The 17,244-nt window shown below is 35.1% G+C and overlaps 1 protein-coding gene across 7 annotated transcripts; it reads right to left on the reverse strand.

The window, feature by feature from the left end:
• Nucleotides 1–3,528: 3,528 nt before the first annotated feature.
• On the reverse strand, nucleotides 3,529–16,424 carry LOC147382896 (BRCA1-associated RING domain protein 1-like). 7 transcript variants are annotated; one of them, XM_086427091.1, is made up of 9 exons: nucleotides 16,089–16,424; nucleotides 13,882–15,978; nucleotides 13,532–13,718; nucleotides 13,164–13,270; nucleotides 12,180–12,273; nucleotides 11,891–12,056; nucleotides 11,382–11,485; nucleotides 9,827–9,869; nucleotides 3,529–4,124 (listed from the first exon to the last, which is right to left on the reverse strand). In XM_086427091.1, exons 3-8 carry the CDS (start codon nucleotides 13,715–13,717, stop codon nucleotides 9,846–9,848), a joined length of 681 nt encoding a protein of 226 aa, XP_086283217.1. In that variant the 5' UTR covers nucleotide 13,718; nucleotides 13,882–15,978; nucleotides 16,089–16,424; the 3' UTR covers nucleotides 3,529–4,124; nucleotides 9,827–9,845. The 7 variants fall into 7 exon arrangements, 2 of the variants coding, with proteins under 2 accessions (XP_086283217.1, XP_086283216.1); XR_015173211.1 differs by lacking the exons at nucleotides 3,529–4,124; nucleotides 9,827–9,869; nucleotides 11,382–11,485; nucleotides 13,164–13,270 and having other exon boundaries at nucleotides 11,916–12,056; nucleotides 12,164–12,273; nucleotides 13,532–13,668; ... (1 more) ...; nucleotides 14,222–14,488; nucleotides 15,581–15,978; XR_015173208.1 differs by lacking the exons at nucleotides 3,529–4,124; nucleotides 9,827–9,869; nucleotides 11,382–11,485; nucleotides 13,164–13,270 and having other exon boundaries at nucleotides 11,916–12,056; nucleotides 12,164–12,267; nucleotides 13,532–13,711; ... (1 more) ...; nucleotides 14,222–14,488; nucleotides 15,581–15,978.
• Between the last annotated feature and the right edge of the window lie 820 nt (nucleotides 16,425–17,244).

Genomic DNA, 17,244 nt, shown 5'->3' on the forward strand with positions numbered 1-17,244 from the left:
TGAAAATAACAATCTGCGAAATCCAGACCCGATTCATCAGTTTAAGGGCATGGCATCATTGACAACACTCGATCTCTCTAGTAACTCACTGGGTGATGAGGTTCCCCCATTCATCTTTCACTGCCCCAACTTATCCTCTCTGGACTTGTCTTCTAATCTTATAACAGGCCGTATTCCAGTGCAACTCTTTACTACTCTTAAGAGCCTCCAATACCTTTTCTTGAGTAATAATGCATTGGAGGGACCGATTCCATCAGAAATCAAGTATCTTACCAAACTTCATTACCTTTACTTGAGTCAAAATTCATTGGAGGGACCGATTCCATCAGAAACCAAGTATCTTACCGAACTTCAATCACTTGGCTTGAGTAATAATTCATTGGAGGGACCAATTCCATCAGAAATCAAGTATCTTACCGAACTTCAATTGCTTTACTTGAGTAATAATTCAATGGAGGGACCGATTCCATCAGAAATCAAGTATCTAACCAAACTTCAATCCCTTGAATTGGGAATGAACAAGCTCAATGGTAAGATACCCCCCGAAATTGGCCTTCTAACTAACCTCACATACCTTGTTTTATCTAATAACCCGTTTACTAGTGGGCCCATACCATCTTGGATAGGTAACCTTAGGATGCTCTACTTCCTAGATCTCTCCAATACAAGCTTGAATTCCAGCATTCCCAATAAGCTTGGATTTTGCACCAACCTTTTTTATCTTGACCTGTCATTTAACAACCTCTCTGGTGAAATCCATCCATATTTTCTATCCACTTGGACCCAACTCGACTCTTTGTTCCTGTCTAATAATAGATTATCAGGGCACATACCAACTGAGATTGGAATGCTATCAAATTTACAATATTTGGATTTGTCCACAAACAATCTAAGTGGGCAAATACCAAAGGAACTTGGCAAGTGCAATCGGCTAGCATTCTTGAAACTCAGTGATAATGAATTAATTGGAGAAATTCCTGAAACTATTTGTAATTTGAGTTATCTTGAAATCCTTCAAGGTTCTCAAAATCAATTGGAAGGACTTGTGCCAAGATGTTTAGGTAGTTGTAAGTACCTCAAAGTTCTGGACCTCGGAAGCAACAAGTTAAATGGTACATTTCCATTTTGGATGGAGACATTGCCTTTGTTGCAGGTCCTTGTATTGAGATCCAACAAATTCTATGGTCCCATTGAAGGTCCTCAAACCAATCATGGTTTTCAAATGTTGCATGTTATAGATCTTTCTTCCAATGGATTTACTGGATCTTTGCCCACAAAATATTTCCAAAGCTGGAAGAAGATGATGATGATGGTCAATGAGTCTCACACAAAATATATTGGAAATTACTATAAAGTCTCAGTGATACTTGCAATCAAAGGACGTGATCTGCTACTTACTGACAGCATCTTAACCATCTTCACATCAATCGATTTCTCTAACAATCAATTCCAAGGTGGAATTCCCGAAGTGATAGGGGACCTCAAATCTCTTAAACTGTTGAATTTCTCTCATAATAACCTCACTGGTCACATCCCATCATCAGTTGGAAATTTAGCACAACTGGAGTCATTGGATCTCTCACAAAACAAGCTCTCTGGAGAGATTCCTCAGCAACTAACTTGCCTTACATTCCTTGCAATAATGAATCTCAAGCATAATCAACTTGTAGGGAGCATACCAACAGGTTATCAGTTTAACACATTTCCAAATACTTCGTATGAAGATAATCCGAGATTATGTGGGTTTCCATTATCAAGGCAATGCAAAGACATATATGTGATTTCTCCACCAACAACAAACCAACAACATGAGGTTTCAATGTCCACAAGTGACTTCGATTGGAAATCTATGATGATCGGATATGGATGTGGGATGGTAATTGGTGTTTCAATCGGATATATTACTTTCTGGAAGGAAAATGGATGGCTCACAAAGACTTTTGAAAGGAAACGACGCAGTCGAGGCAAAATGTTGAAGAGAATACGTAGGCTCCACTGAAATGGAAGATGAAGAAATGTAATAAAAAGAACAAGCTTTTGTTCAATTTAACATTGTCAGCAAGGTTCATTGGAAAATTTTCATAAGATGTCGTAGTTGGTAACATTTGTTAATAAAGTAAGTTCTCTCTTTGCTTCTAACCTAATATTACCCACCAAAAGAATATATATATATATATGACAGAAATCCATGGCATGAGCTTGAATAGAAGATCTTATTATGAACTTTAACTCCATAAATATTGGGTGGTAAGAAACTTCTAAGATATATTGTAGTATAATCTAGTCAAGCATATCGAAAACCATAGCATACACCACTCACATCTTGTAATGTAGATTTCATTGATCAAGACTCATTGTTTCAAGTGTTAAGAGTGTCTTCTAACTCAAGTTTTGTTGTTTCTTTGATTAAGGGTTTTACGTTAATCCCATCCAGAGCAACTGAGTTGCAAAGACAATTTGAGTGCTCCTTATCTCATATATCATTTTTTTATCGATAAGTTGGGGGAATAGGGGGAATATACGTGTTAATGTCTGATTTGAATACCATGATTAATCAAGTTATTTTCGTAATTTGCTTATTAGCACTTACTATATTATAAGGAGAAAGGATTGATGCATTCTTGTACACTCTTTTTCAGGTAAACCATTGCTTTCCTTTGGTTTTCTTACCATTTGCTGCAGATTTAAACTCCAAAAACCTGGATGGGTGATTGAAGTGTGTTCCTTAAAACTAAAAATCTTTCTAAATGTCACGATCGTGACCGTGACATCAAAATGTTCTTAGTCAAGATAGTAACCCCTGAAACTAACACCACATCCTCAAGGTATCCCTTGTACACAAATAAGGCTCCCTATCAACATTCCTCAAGAGGACATAAGTTTCAGCCCTATATATAGTCAACATTTTTGAAGTTTTCAAGCTCATTACCAGGAAGGCATCACTCACTACTATTGCGGTCTCACTGCATTCGTAACTCTTTCTATGTTAATTAGCCTTGTAATCTATGACCAATACTTCGTGCCAGCAATTAGAAGACACACAAAAAATCCAAGAGGAATCACTTTGTTACTAAGAATGGAAATTGGCCCTTGTCATGCATGTAATTATAATGGCCGTTGCCACCTTAGCTGAAATGATGAGACTTAACGTCGCAATGGATAATAATATAATCGGTAAAAATGACACCAGGCCTCTTACTATTTTCATATCATATTTTACAAAAAACGACGGGCCAAAGCCGTCGTTTCGTAAGAAAAATGACGATCCCCGCCGTCGCAAGAGCCGTTGTAAATAACGATGTCGTTTTTAGTGAACGACGGTTGGCTTGTGTTAGCAAAGTGTCGTAAAAAACGACGGTCATGGTCTGTCAAAGTAAAACGACGGCTCAAACCCGTCATTTGTTTAGTCGAATTTAAATTTAATTAATACATATAAACGACGGCTTTAAGCCGTCGTTTTTTGGCACTTTTTTTTTTCCAAATTTAACCACTATTGTTTGTCATTTTTAATATTTTTCACCTAAAAAGAAAATGACAATTTTTATTGAACAGAAAATTGAAATCTAACAAAATAAATAAATACACCAAAAACATAAAAATTTACATTTTTCAAATGGAAACCATTTTCCTTCAAATTTTACATCTGCAATCATAGTCCAACATGCCCCATTTTCAAGGTGTCGATTTTAATCCACATCCCAATGTTTAAAGTAGTTTTCAAAAATTTCTACCAACTTCACTTCACTTGACTTGTAGAAATCAAAACCAATGTCTGTCTTTCTCGGTCCTTGGAATAATGACGTAGCGATTCTCAAGGATAACATACATTCCTACTTCTTGCGACATATTGTCGAAATCTGTGATTGAAAAATTAAAAAACATTGTCAGATATACCAAATTATGCAAAATAAAAGTACCTCTACCATATAATTTTTTATGTTTAGTGTCTACCTACCATGGACGTGGAGACCACGGACGTCTTGGATGTGGGAAAAAAGTAACCACTGGTCACCCTATGGATGTACCCATTAACCTTCCACAACCTAGGAATCTGAGTAGCAGTGACGGAGGATGTTGGTGTGCTAAGCTTGTCGTGTGTGGTGGCCGTCATACTCTAGCAATAGCTACATGGCAGACTGATGAATCAGAACAGCTGCTATAAAGTATCAAAATACTCAGATTGTGGAAGGTTAATGAATCAGAAGAATGTAATATATTTTGAACAGACTATAATGGAACTAATTATAAATGAGCTGGGCTTCGAGCATTCTCAGAGTCTTTAGACTTGCTGGAATTTCACCCAATTGTAAGGCCATAATGCTGCATCCTCAAAAAAGTTTTTGGTTAGCAAAATGTAATGGGTCCTTCCAATTGTTTTAAAGTGGGAGAATATTAATGTCTATGTTGCCATCTTGAATTGCTTCATATGCCCTCCTCTGGGTGAAGTCATGTGCTGGACCATTTTATTTTGTCTCTCTCATGGCCCCAGTGCCCAAGTTTATAGTTTACCCAATTGTTGTTGTTGTGTGTTTAATGGTGCATCAAATGCAGTGCCACCAACTTAACCACCATATAAGTGGGGCCATACTTCCTAAGGATGACCACGTCATCTTAATTATTACTTTCTGACTGGCTCTGGCATAGATTTAGGATTGTTTTTGGACCATGAATTATTGAAGGAATGGCCTGTGATTCAAAAGTATATATATGGAGATTGAACATTATGGATCTCCTTCTCAAATGTATAATTCAAAATTGTGATTCATTTGTTTTTAATCACTCTACTTGTGCCATGAAACTTTGCAAAGCTTTAAGGGAAAACTTACGATCATACCAAGCAGGATTTATGTCATGTGACATGAAATTGATACTCACCAACCCCTAATTCTTGAAATATTTTGGACTCACCAGTCACTCACCCACCTTTATGTCTTACAATAATAGGATTTTCTAACTATTTATTATACAAAAAAGCTAATTGTTTACCCCTCTATGGTTATTGGTTAATCACAACCAAGGCAGGCGGGCGAGCGGGGTCGGGGCAATTGAATGTTTGTATGAAGGAAATTCGGTAGAAGAATTAATTCCATGATTCAAAAAATAACTAAAAACGGAAAAAAGCTTCATAGTGACAAGTTTTCTACCTAATTGTTTTATAGACAGAGACATGTGCTTGAAAAATGTCGGCAAGGAACGCTAAAATACATCCATGTAGCGCATTCAAACTCTGAAGCTAATTCCCATGATTTTGTGTGAAAATTATGTATGAACTCAACCTATGTATCAAAATTCCAAAGACAGCATCAAAATTTGTGATGACACTCTTCCAGACCGTTTTGTTCCTGAAATATGAAAAATCCTTAAGAGTCATACTAAAGGGACGCTATCCAGTTTGGATAACAATCTTGACCGTCATGAATGAGAAACCTTTCACTCTCGTTCGAATAAGTGATGAAAAAATGTTCAATTATGACATCATAGTTAGAAAAGTCAAAATTGATCACCATGACTTTCAGGCTCACCAAGCTGGTCTGGTTAGTGATCTTGTTAAAGCACTAGTTAGCTCTCATGGCAACTGGTGGACCGTCCACTATTCTAAGACATGTATCATTCAGACCCAGGAAAATTATGGTCAAGGTGTGACTGTAAAGAAGTATAGGCATGAAGACAAACCTAGAGAAGTTAATATTCTAGCCACCATTCCACAAATAGCAGCAATCTACCTATCTGATGGAAAACCAGCTACAGAAGCAATCAGGATGCTGACTCTTGACAACCTAACCGCACTTGGCAAATTGTTTTGAGGACAAAATCACATACCAGACCTTCGTGGAGATCATGGAAGCAAAGAAGATAAAGAAGATGAAAAGGAAGTTCACATTGTTGAGATACGTATAAAATCTCAACCTATGAATGAACTCACATTATGCACATGACAAGGAAAATGCTGAACTGACTATGCTCCACGACACTGCACTCAATATTGTGCTGACGTGACAGTGTCTTCTAAAGCTAAAAAATCTATTGTTCCAGGAACACTGCCAGGTTAGCTCAATATCAATTGAGCACAAAATGCCAATATAGATCCTTAAAAGGAAAATGATACAAACATATACAATTGAGAAATACATGGAAGCATAACTACAAATAAAATTCCTAATTAATGCTATCCATAGCTCCACTAAAGAGAAATAGTGTACAATGTGTTAGGGGGGCATACCCCTAGATTAGTTTTGGTTTCTGTAGAAAACAGTAAATCAAGCCAATTCTGCCAATCAACTATAATAACAATAATGCTGAAGTGTATCATAACAATAAATTTCATCATCATCATCATCATCATCCATGCTTTATCCCATAATCCCATACTTGATCATAACAAGACATTAATGGGGAAAACCTCCACCATACTTTTCAATTCTGTACAACTTAAATATGAGGTCCTAAATTCAGAGAAACCACCATTTCAAGTTTAATTGATCCAATGTGTTTGTGTCTCAAAAATGTATCATTCAAAGATAAGTAAGTTCAGTTGGTTCAATTTGTTCAAAATAGAAATAAAAGCAATTTTCAGCTGGTTCCATGAGTTTTAAAACAGAAATAAAAACAAGTTTCAACTTGTTCAATGTGTTCAAAACAGATATAGAAACAAAGTTAGCTGATTCAATGTATTTAAAATGGAAAAATAGCAACAGCCCATAACCTCTTTAATATTACCAAATTTAAAACAAAAATTACGTCAAACTGAAATCATCCTTTATTAAAACAGAAACCACTCCCATCATTCCTAAATATCTACAAGTTTTCATGAAATCCCCACCTTCAATTAATTCCAATAGTTAAAAACAATACTAAAAAAAAAAAAACAACACACTCCACAGCAGTTTCTAAGTTAGTCTAGAACGACTTTAAATAATTAAACTGATAAATACAACAAATATTCTAAATATTTATAAATTTAGTATGTTTTAATTGACTTGTTCAAATCAACTGGCAATTGTATCCTTGACATCGGTCAAATTCACATTTTCAATTTTAAAAATGCAGTCTCTACAATGAATTGGTCCAGCAAATCAGTTTAAGAATTTTACTAGGCTCAAATCCCATTGGATCTACCAATTAGTTTTGACCCGATCAATTATGATGTGTATTGTTCCAAGTTAAAGGTGCTAGTTTGCTAAATTGGTTAGATGCTATGAGTGTTGATACCATGACTTGAATTCAAAATTAACCTCATTTACTGATTTCTAATCAAAAACTTGCTTGCTTATAGAAAAAGATGTATTTTTTTCTGGATTTGATTTATTCTGATTTTGAAACTCAATAATTTTGGATTGATCTTTATTCAACTTGAATAAATTTAATAAAAGTATATGTATATTTTGTATATTTCCAACATAATATCAAATCAGTGCCCTATTGAATTATGAGATGGTTGATCCAAGATCGATCCAATAAGTTATCAAATCAAATTTAGCAGAACCCAGGTCCTTAATTTGGACCCATAGATATCAGATCGAAACGGATCATATATTGGGTTTGATCCGATCCATTGACAGTTCCACTTACAAATCTATGGAATGCCAAGTGTCATGAAGAGGTATGAGACAGACGTGGACAATCGGGGGACCACAACTTCCACGTTGATGGTCAAAGTCAAAAAAATTAAATTTCAAATAGTCATTGGCAGCCTTTGGACATTTATGATGATCAGAGTGGCTAATGATGGACAGTAAAGGAAATATCAGAGTGAAAAATGGTGTGTGATCTATCTAAATACCATGCTGAGGAGTGTCTATCAAGTCACGATGTAGACTTTGGACATTTATCGAAATGAAGGTATGAGAGTTGTAAATCATAGTTGTTTACACTAATGTGAGGATATTTGGAAAGATGAGTTTGAACATGAATTTGATAAAATGCTCATGAGACATCATGCAACAGGATTACAACAACATAGATTACAACCAAGCTAGGAGTGTGGCACCTAACAAACAAAAATAGCGATTAGATACCACGTCATAAACACACTAGAAAATAAAATAAAAATAAAATAAAAACGATTCTATAGCAACACCAAGATTTGCTAACACCGCCCTAATTCATAGAAATAAAGAAAAAAAAATTGTCATTTCAGGCCACCAATGCCAACAAAAGTATTAGCAGAAACATCAACCGATAGCACAGATTATCTCACCAAAACAAAGTGGCACACTAAACCATATTCAACATGTAGAGAAAGACACGCCTTAGTAAAATAATTCACATAATGTTCCTATATTTGTAGAGATATTAGCAATGTTGAACAGAAACTTAAAATTGCATCCCCTTAGAAGGAAAAAGTCATTGATTGTAAAACATTATGTATTGTCTCTCTATGTAACACATCTGCCCAACTCAACTTTACTAGAATGCTATACCTTCCAGATGAGAATCCGGCCATTATTCAGCTTAATATATCTTTGAAGTTAGCTTTTCTAGCAGCTTCGAGCAAAGCTACAAATATCCCAAAAGAAAGAAGATATAAATGTTTTTTTTTTTTTCTCTTGACATTATTCTTCTAGGATTACCCCACCCAAAAAATAAAAAATAACTCTGCTTTTAACATTTTTGCATTTACAATTAAGCATCAAAACCATCCGACTTTCTCACCAATCTCCACCACAAACTCTTCTTTTCTCTAAATTTCTCTCATTCCAAACACAGCATTAAGGGAAATTGTGAGAATTGTGTAAAATTTATAAGCAATTTGGAGGACATCCAGACACTAATAGGGCTCATGTAATGATCAACCAAGTAATTGAATAGAAATTATATCTTCAACAAAGTTAATATTATCACACTGAATTCCAAGAGTTCTCTCAACACTAAAGGTATTCATACCCATTAGTTATCCCAAAGAGGATGATCACAAATAGTAACAGAGACGAGTTGCCTCAGAAGCTGAATTAATTGACCAAGTAACTGAAAAATGTATTTTAAAAATCCATATAGCGAAAGAGACATTGCAGCTTTAAGTCACTAATAATGATGATGAAGGAAGAAAACTAAGTATCAATTACCCCATGAAATTTGATATGAAATTTCCAAGCTAAGCACAACATTGTGGCTTGATAGACTGGCAAAGATCGAATTCTTCCATGGCCAAGCACCCAAGGGAATGAAAAGTCTTGGAACTTCTTATTTTATGTAATTTTTTTGCTTTGGTGGGTTGTACGTACGATCTCACTCGGCATGTGTACAACAGTTAAATAGCCACATTTTTTATGGAGGGGCATATAAAAAATCGAAGTCATGACCTACGGAGCAAACCTAGTCAGTCGTGGAAATTTCCTTAGTAGTCTTCTTCTAAAAACTGTTTCCGATATCACGAAGAACAGCGGAAAAGAGTGGATATTGAATAATCTAAATGTGTCTTCCTTGGACTACTATTTTTGGTTTTATGATGTATTGAGCCTTCTTAACTTTATTTTATTTTTCTGATTGTTGCTAAGTTTTATGTCTATAATGTTGATGAAATGGAATCAGTAAGGGAGATGCACAAGGCCACCGAGATATTACCAAACAAGAACAATAGCCAAGTACACGAAGGTTCAAAAGATGAGGATGAGTAATTGAATTTCTTGTAATTTATCTGATTTGTATCAATGACTACCACACCAATGAATTCAAACAAGCAAGCTATTTTCAAGATTAGTGTCTAACGCGCACACGCATGCTATAGTATTGTCAAGGGATAATTTAAGGCCAAGGAACAAATTGCATTAATAATGTGACCTCACAAAATTTTCTACTATCTTAGGGACAAGCTCAACCCACACGATACCTTAAAGTTCACTCATCGATTAAGGTTCCACCATGGTAAAATGCTGCAAAATATACAAAAATGTCTTAGTAAGTACCATATTTCAGATTCGATAAAATCACACTAGAATTTCTGACATTTAAATTATAAATGCCTAAATTGTTTTCCAAATAAGTAAATGAATCATCTAAACTATTCAAATAAGTAAGAGATTCTTGATTGGATACATATTTATATTAATTATTTTGGAATAAATTTTATAATTTTCCAACAATATTGTCACAAAACTGTATTGATATCTTTAGTCTACCTTAAGCAGGTCCACAGAAATATGAAATCCTTCTACCTATCCCACTACCACAACAAGATTGGGATAAGCGACAACCTCTAGTCTAGAACTCAATTCTATCAAAATCATGGCTGCGAAAATTGTCATAAAAAACAACTCCTTCAATTTTTTTGACAATAATAATATGTAAAAATTCTGATATTTTTGGTTTCTCTAAAATTAATATCTTGGAAACATTCTCGATCAGCTTCCCACAAAAGTTGGAAGTAGGAAACTGCTCTGGAGTTTGGACAACTTCTCGTTTCTGCCAATTTTCAGTTTCTGCATTTGAGACGATACTGTTGTGAGATTTCTATTTAATCTGCTTTTGAGTTTGATGGAAGTGGAAACCAATGGCAACATTTGTTACGATGCACTAGCATTTTTTAGCACCAAAACACAAGAAACACCATCCAAACATGTTCCCAAGACACTAACTTAACAAGTCATTCTACTAAAGAAGATTACAATTCACAATGGTTTGTAAGGAGTCCGACTTTGAAGTGGGCAACCCGCTTCAAAATTTGGAAGGAACCCTCTTCGCACTTTGACACGTGGCTTTTCATATTTAATTCACATCCCTACTTTATCTTCAATATTTGGGATACCTCCTTGAAGATGCCACATGTAATCCAAGGAAGAGGGTTTCTTCAAAACTTTGAAGCAGGCTGCCCATTTCAAAGTTACTTTTTCCATTTGTAAGAGTTGTCTACCAAAACAGACCACCCAAGAAGAGTCCCAACCGATTAATTACAGTAAATAAGTTCAGAAAGAGAAAACTCTAGACAATTGACCCAAACCCAAAATAGGGGTGATACATTGCTCACCATTTTTTATAGTTAGAACAATACAAGATACATCATGGCTACTTAGAGCCAATTTTGGCATGCCAATGTTCTCCTACGACAAAAAAGCGAAACCCTACATTAGGAAGCAAAAGGTTGCAACTTGCAAGCTGTGATTGATTCCAAAAGCCATGTATGACCCACAACCCATGATCTAGTTTGAGCGGCAAGAATTTCTACTTCTTCTCGTCTCTGGTCCATAACTGAAGATACTTCCTCTGGTTCATACTTTGAAAGGGGATCAAGACTGTAAACAACTAAGGTTGTAGAGCAAACTGTTTCTGGATAGAAACCATGTGATATCCTCAAGGTATCCTTTGTACGCAGGTGCAAAATCACCACTTCAATAGAAGTTAATGCCACTAAATAGCTTTGGTGCCTGCACATATCCACACTAATTTACCTTATCCATAATTCTAAGTCTATCATTTTTAGGCCCATCGTGACAGCCATGAACATCAAGGCCAACTTCATAAGGCTCTTCATCTTCCATGCATGCTTTTATCCCTGCCAGCAGAAACTCAAGTTGTAAAAATACACAAAGGGCAATTAACAAAGCATTCGAATCTTTAATGCCAATTAAATGGTCAATTCTTGTCATAAAAGATTAAACACACATTTTTGACATAAGAACAACCGATTCAGTCCTTCCTTATTGTTCCATTTTTTAGTTTCTCAACAGGGATTGGTTGGTGCTGCTAAAGTATTACACATGTTTAGTAAAGCTAATGAAACAGAATACATCTGTCCACTAGAAATATCAGGATAGAAATGTATGATGAAAAATGCTAGCAACAATGACCAAGATCAAGTCCATGGCATCAAAAATGCTAATCGTTGGATATATATATATAAAAACTATTATAACACAACAAGTAGGAGGTGCAGGCACAAGAAAAAAGGAGAGCTTACAGTCAATTTTCAAAACCCATCTCCCATTCAAGATGGCCATAAGAACTTTCAATGTCCTGCCGCAAGCACCTATCTCATCAATGGCTGCAATAACATGGGTGATGTTTGGCTTCCCGATTTGGGAGACAGTTGCACTAGTTATTCTTGCAGAGTTGGCCAACAAATTCTGCACACACAAAAGAATCTCCATGTAAAGAAAACGAACCATTTTCTATATAATTGTTTGTAGACACAAGTGGAGCTAATGAAAAATAAACAGATGCAGCTCTTCACGTTAAATAGAGTATGCCTTCTCTGTAGAAGAAAGAGCAGATCCACACAGAACCCATTCATCAACTGTATCAGATGATGCTTCCCAGACCTTGTTGGATCGCGGGCTGACTCTGGCAAAACAATAATAATACAACCAAATGTAAGACTTCAGAAGCAGAAGACAAGGAAAATTTTCCTTAAAATATAACACCACCAGAAGATTCGTAAGAAAGCACATCAAAGATACAATATATTACTGGAAAGGAAACACATATCAATTGTGTACCTCCAAACAACTACACTTATTTTACTTTTTCATTTCAAATAGGGAAGGATAATGGTCAATTCGGCTAAATCTTCGAGAAAAACTATCCAAGTTATCCTTTCTCTTCAGTTACAAGTGTGATAGGAGTAACTAACATTGACACCAGGAAAAAAAATTGGGCCAAACACTCTTAAGGCCATAAGAAGGCAAGAAAGCTTATGTAGCATTCCAATAATCTCATCATCACCATCAAAGCCACATCCAGCTCTTAAAATCTCAAATTTACGTAGTCTAGGACCTGACCTGTCAACTCAGGATGCATTGAAGACCATGACTTGTGCGCTTGGGATAACTATTGATTGCATACTCACATGAAGACCTTGGGGTGTTAACCCTAACAACCATATAAAACAAAAGGTACATATCCGTCAAGCATTTCACCTTGTAGATCTTCATCATCAGTAAGGAAGATCTACTTCCAAATGGGAATTGTGAGTGTTCTAAGGATTGAGGATTGTTGCACCTCAAATGGTTGTTGAATGTTGAATTATGGTCGAATGATTTGAAAGTCCTATTACTAACATTTAAGAACCCAAACTAAAAAAACTAAAAAGGTACTAGCAAGACAATGATTTTCTACAGTCAATTTAAACAAGCAGCAAAGCCCCGATACAATGGTGAATAAAAATTTGACCAAGTTACTTCCAACTAAAGCAAGGCATACAACGTTAACAGTTCAAAAGAACAAGATAGTACATTAGAGTTGTGGAAGAAATGTTTGTCCCAAGGTTCCTATTAGAATTTGATCTTTCATTTGGAAATTTCTGTGAAGTATGACTTGGACAGAGCACTAGAAAATTTTCCTATCACAAGGAAAAAGAGTTGCAAACTATAATTAATTCAATGCATGCAGGAAAAAGGGGACTGATGTCAATGATTTCTATATGAATTCATCCAATGAGAGTGGCCAGAAAAACATCTTGTTTCTGTCCAATTAAGATTCAACAACATGTCTCAAAATTTCAATCTGAATTATCTAAATTCTAAACCAAGAAAAAAAAAAAATACAATTCTTTGAAAAACAAGAACACCTGCTAGTGCAACCACCAGTTAAGGCAACTTACACAATCCCACCAGCAATTATCAATGTTAACAGCATAAGGAACATGAAAGCACTTCCGACGGGATTTCACATAACATCCGAGAACTGCCCCCTTCAGCCCACAACTATTGCACTTGAGCTTAGCACCCCTTGCAAGTTCTGCTTCCAAGTTCATAACATTCTCACCGTCACTTAGGGTGCCCTTCATTCTCAAATATTATCACAGATGTTCATCAATTAGGAAGAACTATGACAGACTAAAATTCTATAAATAAATAAAAAACATGGCTTCCCACTTTTACTTTCATTATCATAACTATACATATTATTACTATTTGAGAAGAAAGTCTATGAAAGAAATCTGAGAGATACCACTCAATGCATTTTCTGTGGACATGCAGGACATTGGGCCAGGTTAACACATCTTCAACTACTGGCTTTCCATTATCATAATGCAACATTGGTCCAGAAACCTGGAAGTTCCCATGAAAAGCACAAAAATGGTGAAAAGAATATCAAAAGAAGACATGAGCCACTAGCCAAACATTGCATAATACATAGATGAAATGTTCTATTGTCGGAAATGCAAATTTTAGACCTCACCCAAATGCAACAATTTTTAATAACTGTAGTAAGATATATGAAAATGCTTGCAAGTTGAGTAACAAATTATCATCTCAGACAGTCTAGAGGACTGGCAAAATGCACATACGGTAGCTGGATTTGCATCAAACCAGTCTGAAGTACTGGATGGTCGTGCACCAAAATGATGTCTACAAGGTTCAGGCTCAGCTCCAAATTTAGACATTGGTATATTTTCATAATCCAAACATGTGGACTGAGCATTAGTGCCACTATTTCTCTTTGCTTCTCTAAGATGCTCCTCTTTGATTTGGGGGATGGGTGTTCTATAAATCTCTGTATTTGTAGCATTTCCACTTCCTTCTTGATTGTGCCATTTAGTAGCAATCTCTTGACACTGCATAGATATTTATATCCGTTCCAGTATTATAAATTGAAAGGTTGACAGGAAATTGGAAATAAATGTTGGCAAAGCACAACAAGATATATGCTAATTAAAACTTTTTGGATGTGCAAAGGTACTGTCTTTCTTCTTTTGAATCGATCTCAGAATAATTAATGTTAAGAACAAGTAATTTACATTATTTTATCAAAGTAAAAAGTAAGTGCTTTAAAAATAAATACACAAGTATGAAAAATCCAGTTAGCCATACAAACAGGCATAAGTTTCTAGTAGAATTTTTCTACAAAACCCATTAATGGCAAGTTTCCAAATATATCATAAGAAAAAATATCCAATGGGTAGTCTTATAAAAGAAAAATATGAGAGCAAACAATGAGCATCTTTAAGCAATAAAAATTCCAAGCATAAAAAATGTTAAAGAAGGAATGAGGAAAAATTACCAAAGGGAATTAAGCAAATGGTAACTGTGAGAAAGACAAAAGTGATGCTCATAGCTTCATATATTAACAAAGAATTGAAAGGTAAGAACATGGAGAAACTCATCATATGATAAATATGAAGTCTAAGAAACATCAGATTATAAAAGTACAATAGGACATGAAGATAGATAAGACCAACAACATTTTCACTCAAAGTTTTATTTAACTATTGACTACATTAAACAATGCCTTAGTGTTATTGATAGTTTAATACTCTTCAGAATGCTTTTCTTCCGTAATTTACATCTTGTGTAAGTGATTGAATGTGCACAATTATGCTCTATAGTGAGTTATTGTTCTTCTCTCTCGATAATGTAAGAAATCATACAAAAGTATGGAGGTCAGAGTTTCAATTAGACCACCAAATTGGTGGGTAATAGCATCCAGTATTTTAAAAAAAAAAAAAGCCTATTTTCCCAACAAGAACAAACCATAATGAACTTAAATCTATGTGGTCAAATTGTAATGAGAAGACTTAGAAGGTTTTACATCCACAACGTTCTCACAAGAAATATGCTACTTATGAACAAGTCTAAACATTAGGTGCATGGCAAACATAGAACAAATTTTCAATAGAAAAAATGTCACAATTAGAACATAAACGCACATGTTCACCGCTACGATCACTTATGTCATCATCCAAATACTTAGCTTCACCAAAGGATGGAGGCCTATCAAGTGATGTTTCCGTCACTTGATTCAAATCTATTCCCTGATTTTGAACCTCATTGTGATGTTTATCTTTTGACCAAAGAAACGATGGTGATGGTGGAATTTGTTCACCAACTAAACCTTCTTCTTTGCTTCCCATTTTCCCAAATTCTCTGACCTCTCCACTCTCTCTTGGCATACAAGATCTCATGGGCCTTTCAAATTCTGATGTACAAAGAGAAACATGAACTCGTTTATTTCCAGTCACCCCAATCATTTCATTGCTTAATTTATCATCCTTATCTATCTTTTCCAAAGCCAAGCATTAGTTTGAAGCTTTTGTTTTTCTCACATCTACAAAAATGATTACAACATGAGAGAGGGAACCAAATCACCAATGTAACTCAAATTTACAGTAATTCTAAAAGGAAAACTTCCACATAAGAGCAGAAAAAGGAGAATACCAAGAAGATCAGCTTGGGAGACCTGCTGAGAGAGATTAGCGGAAAAAGCGACATCCATACTTTTGTAGATGCTCACCATATTTTCCATGTGAGGAGCTGATCTTAAATCTACAAAACCCAAAACTCAAATTACTTGATAAACTTATATATAATTTGGAAGTAATTTGATTGCATGGAAGCAACAATGGTCGATCGAGCAGGTTCAAGCTGCAACAGCAATAACAAAGATGAAACAGAGTATCAAAGAAATGAACTAAACTATGGAAACCCTACATTCAATCAAAGAAGTTGAAAGAAACGAACCATAAGGGGCATTTGAGCTCCAAACCCATTTTGATATTTGCCGGGAAATTACTGTATTAGTTTTCGAGTCGTGCACTAGTGACTTCGAGCTGGAAGCATGGAACCTCATATCGCACTTGTGCGAATCTCTAGGAGTTTATGTTAAGAATTAATAAGAATCTCTAGGAAATCGTCAGTTGTCAAATCACATGTGTAGTTTGATACTCAGTAACCAACATCATTGCATCATATAAAATTTTTAGAATAATACTGATACACCCTAATGTGGAAGTGTAAGAAAATCATAAATACTCTCCTCAAGATACGAGTGAAAAAGCACCTATGGTTTCTATCCACTTTCACGTTAAGATGTGTGATATGAGATCCAATTTTGAGGTCATTCCGGCACTACTCAAAATTTTATCTTATCAATTTTGGTGGAGTATTTGAATTATGCCCACATTCTTTGCCCACATGGTTTCTAATTCATTGCTAATTTTTCTTTGGTCATGCTAAGGTGTGCAACTGAATGTATTATAGAATAAAGGGAAAACTATTAAAATAGAATTAAATATTTTTATATTTAAAAAATATTTTTTTTTCAAAAATTATCAAAAATGAATTAAGTCGATAGACAACCTAGCGTTTTAATAAGTCGTTGGACTGTCCAGCGACTTAATTCATTTTTGGTAATTTAAAAAATAAATAGATTTCTTTTTTTTGTCAGTACTAAAATATGAGAGTTGCTATTTCCATACCAAATTTTACTAATGCTACACCAACTGTGTGCAATTCTTTGGTGATTTATATAAGAATTGGTGTGGCATTAGTAAAAGTTGGTGTGGAAATAGTAGTTCTATAAAACATTTAATTC

This window comes from Akebia trifoliata, chromosome 16 (assembly GCF_017979445.1).
Source record: "Akebia trifoliata isolate Shusen 1 chromosome 16, ASM1797944v1, whole genome shotgun sequence".
Taxonomy (NCBI): domain Eukaryota; kingdom Viridiplantae; phylum Streptophyta; class Magnoliopsida; order Ranunculales; family Lardizabalaceae; genus Akebia; species Akebia trifoliata.

Coding starts and splice junctions, on each gene's coding strand:
- LOC147382896 (XM_086427090.1), bottom strand. CDS start 15,901: ATGATTGGGGTGACTGGAAATAAACGAGTTCATGTTTCTCTTTGTACA. Junction 14,489..15,580: donor GTGATCGTAGCGGTGAACAT/GTGCGTTTATGT, acceptor ATATCTATGCAG/TGTCAAGAGATTGCTACTAA. Junction 13,983..14,221: donor TTGATGCAAATCCAGCTACC/GTATGTGCATTT, acceptor GGGAACTTCCAG/GTTTCTGGACCAATGTTGCA.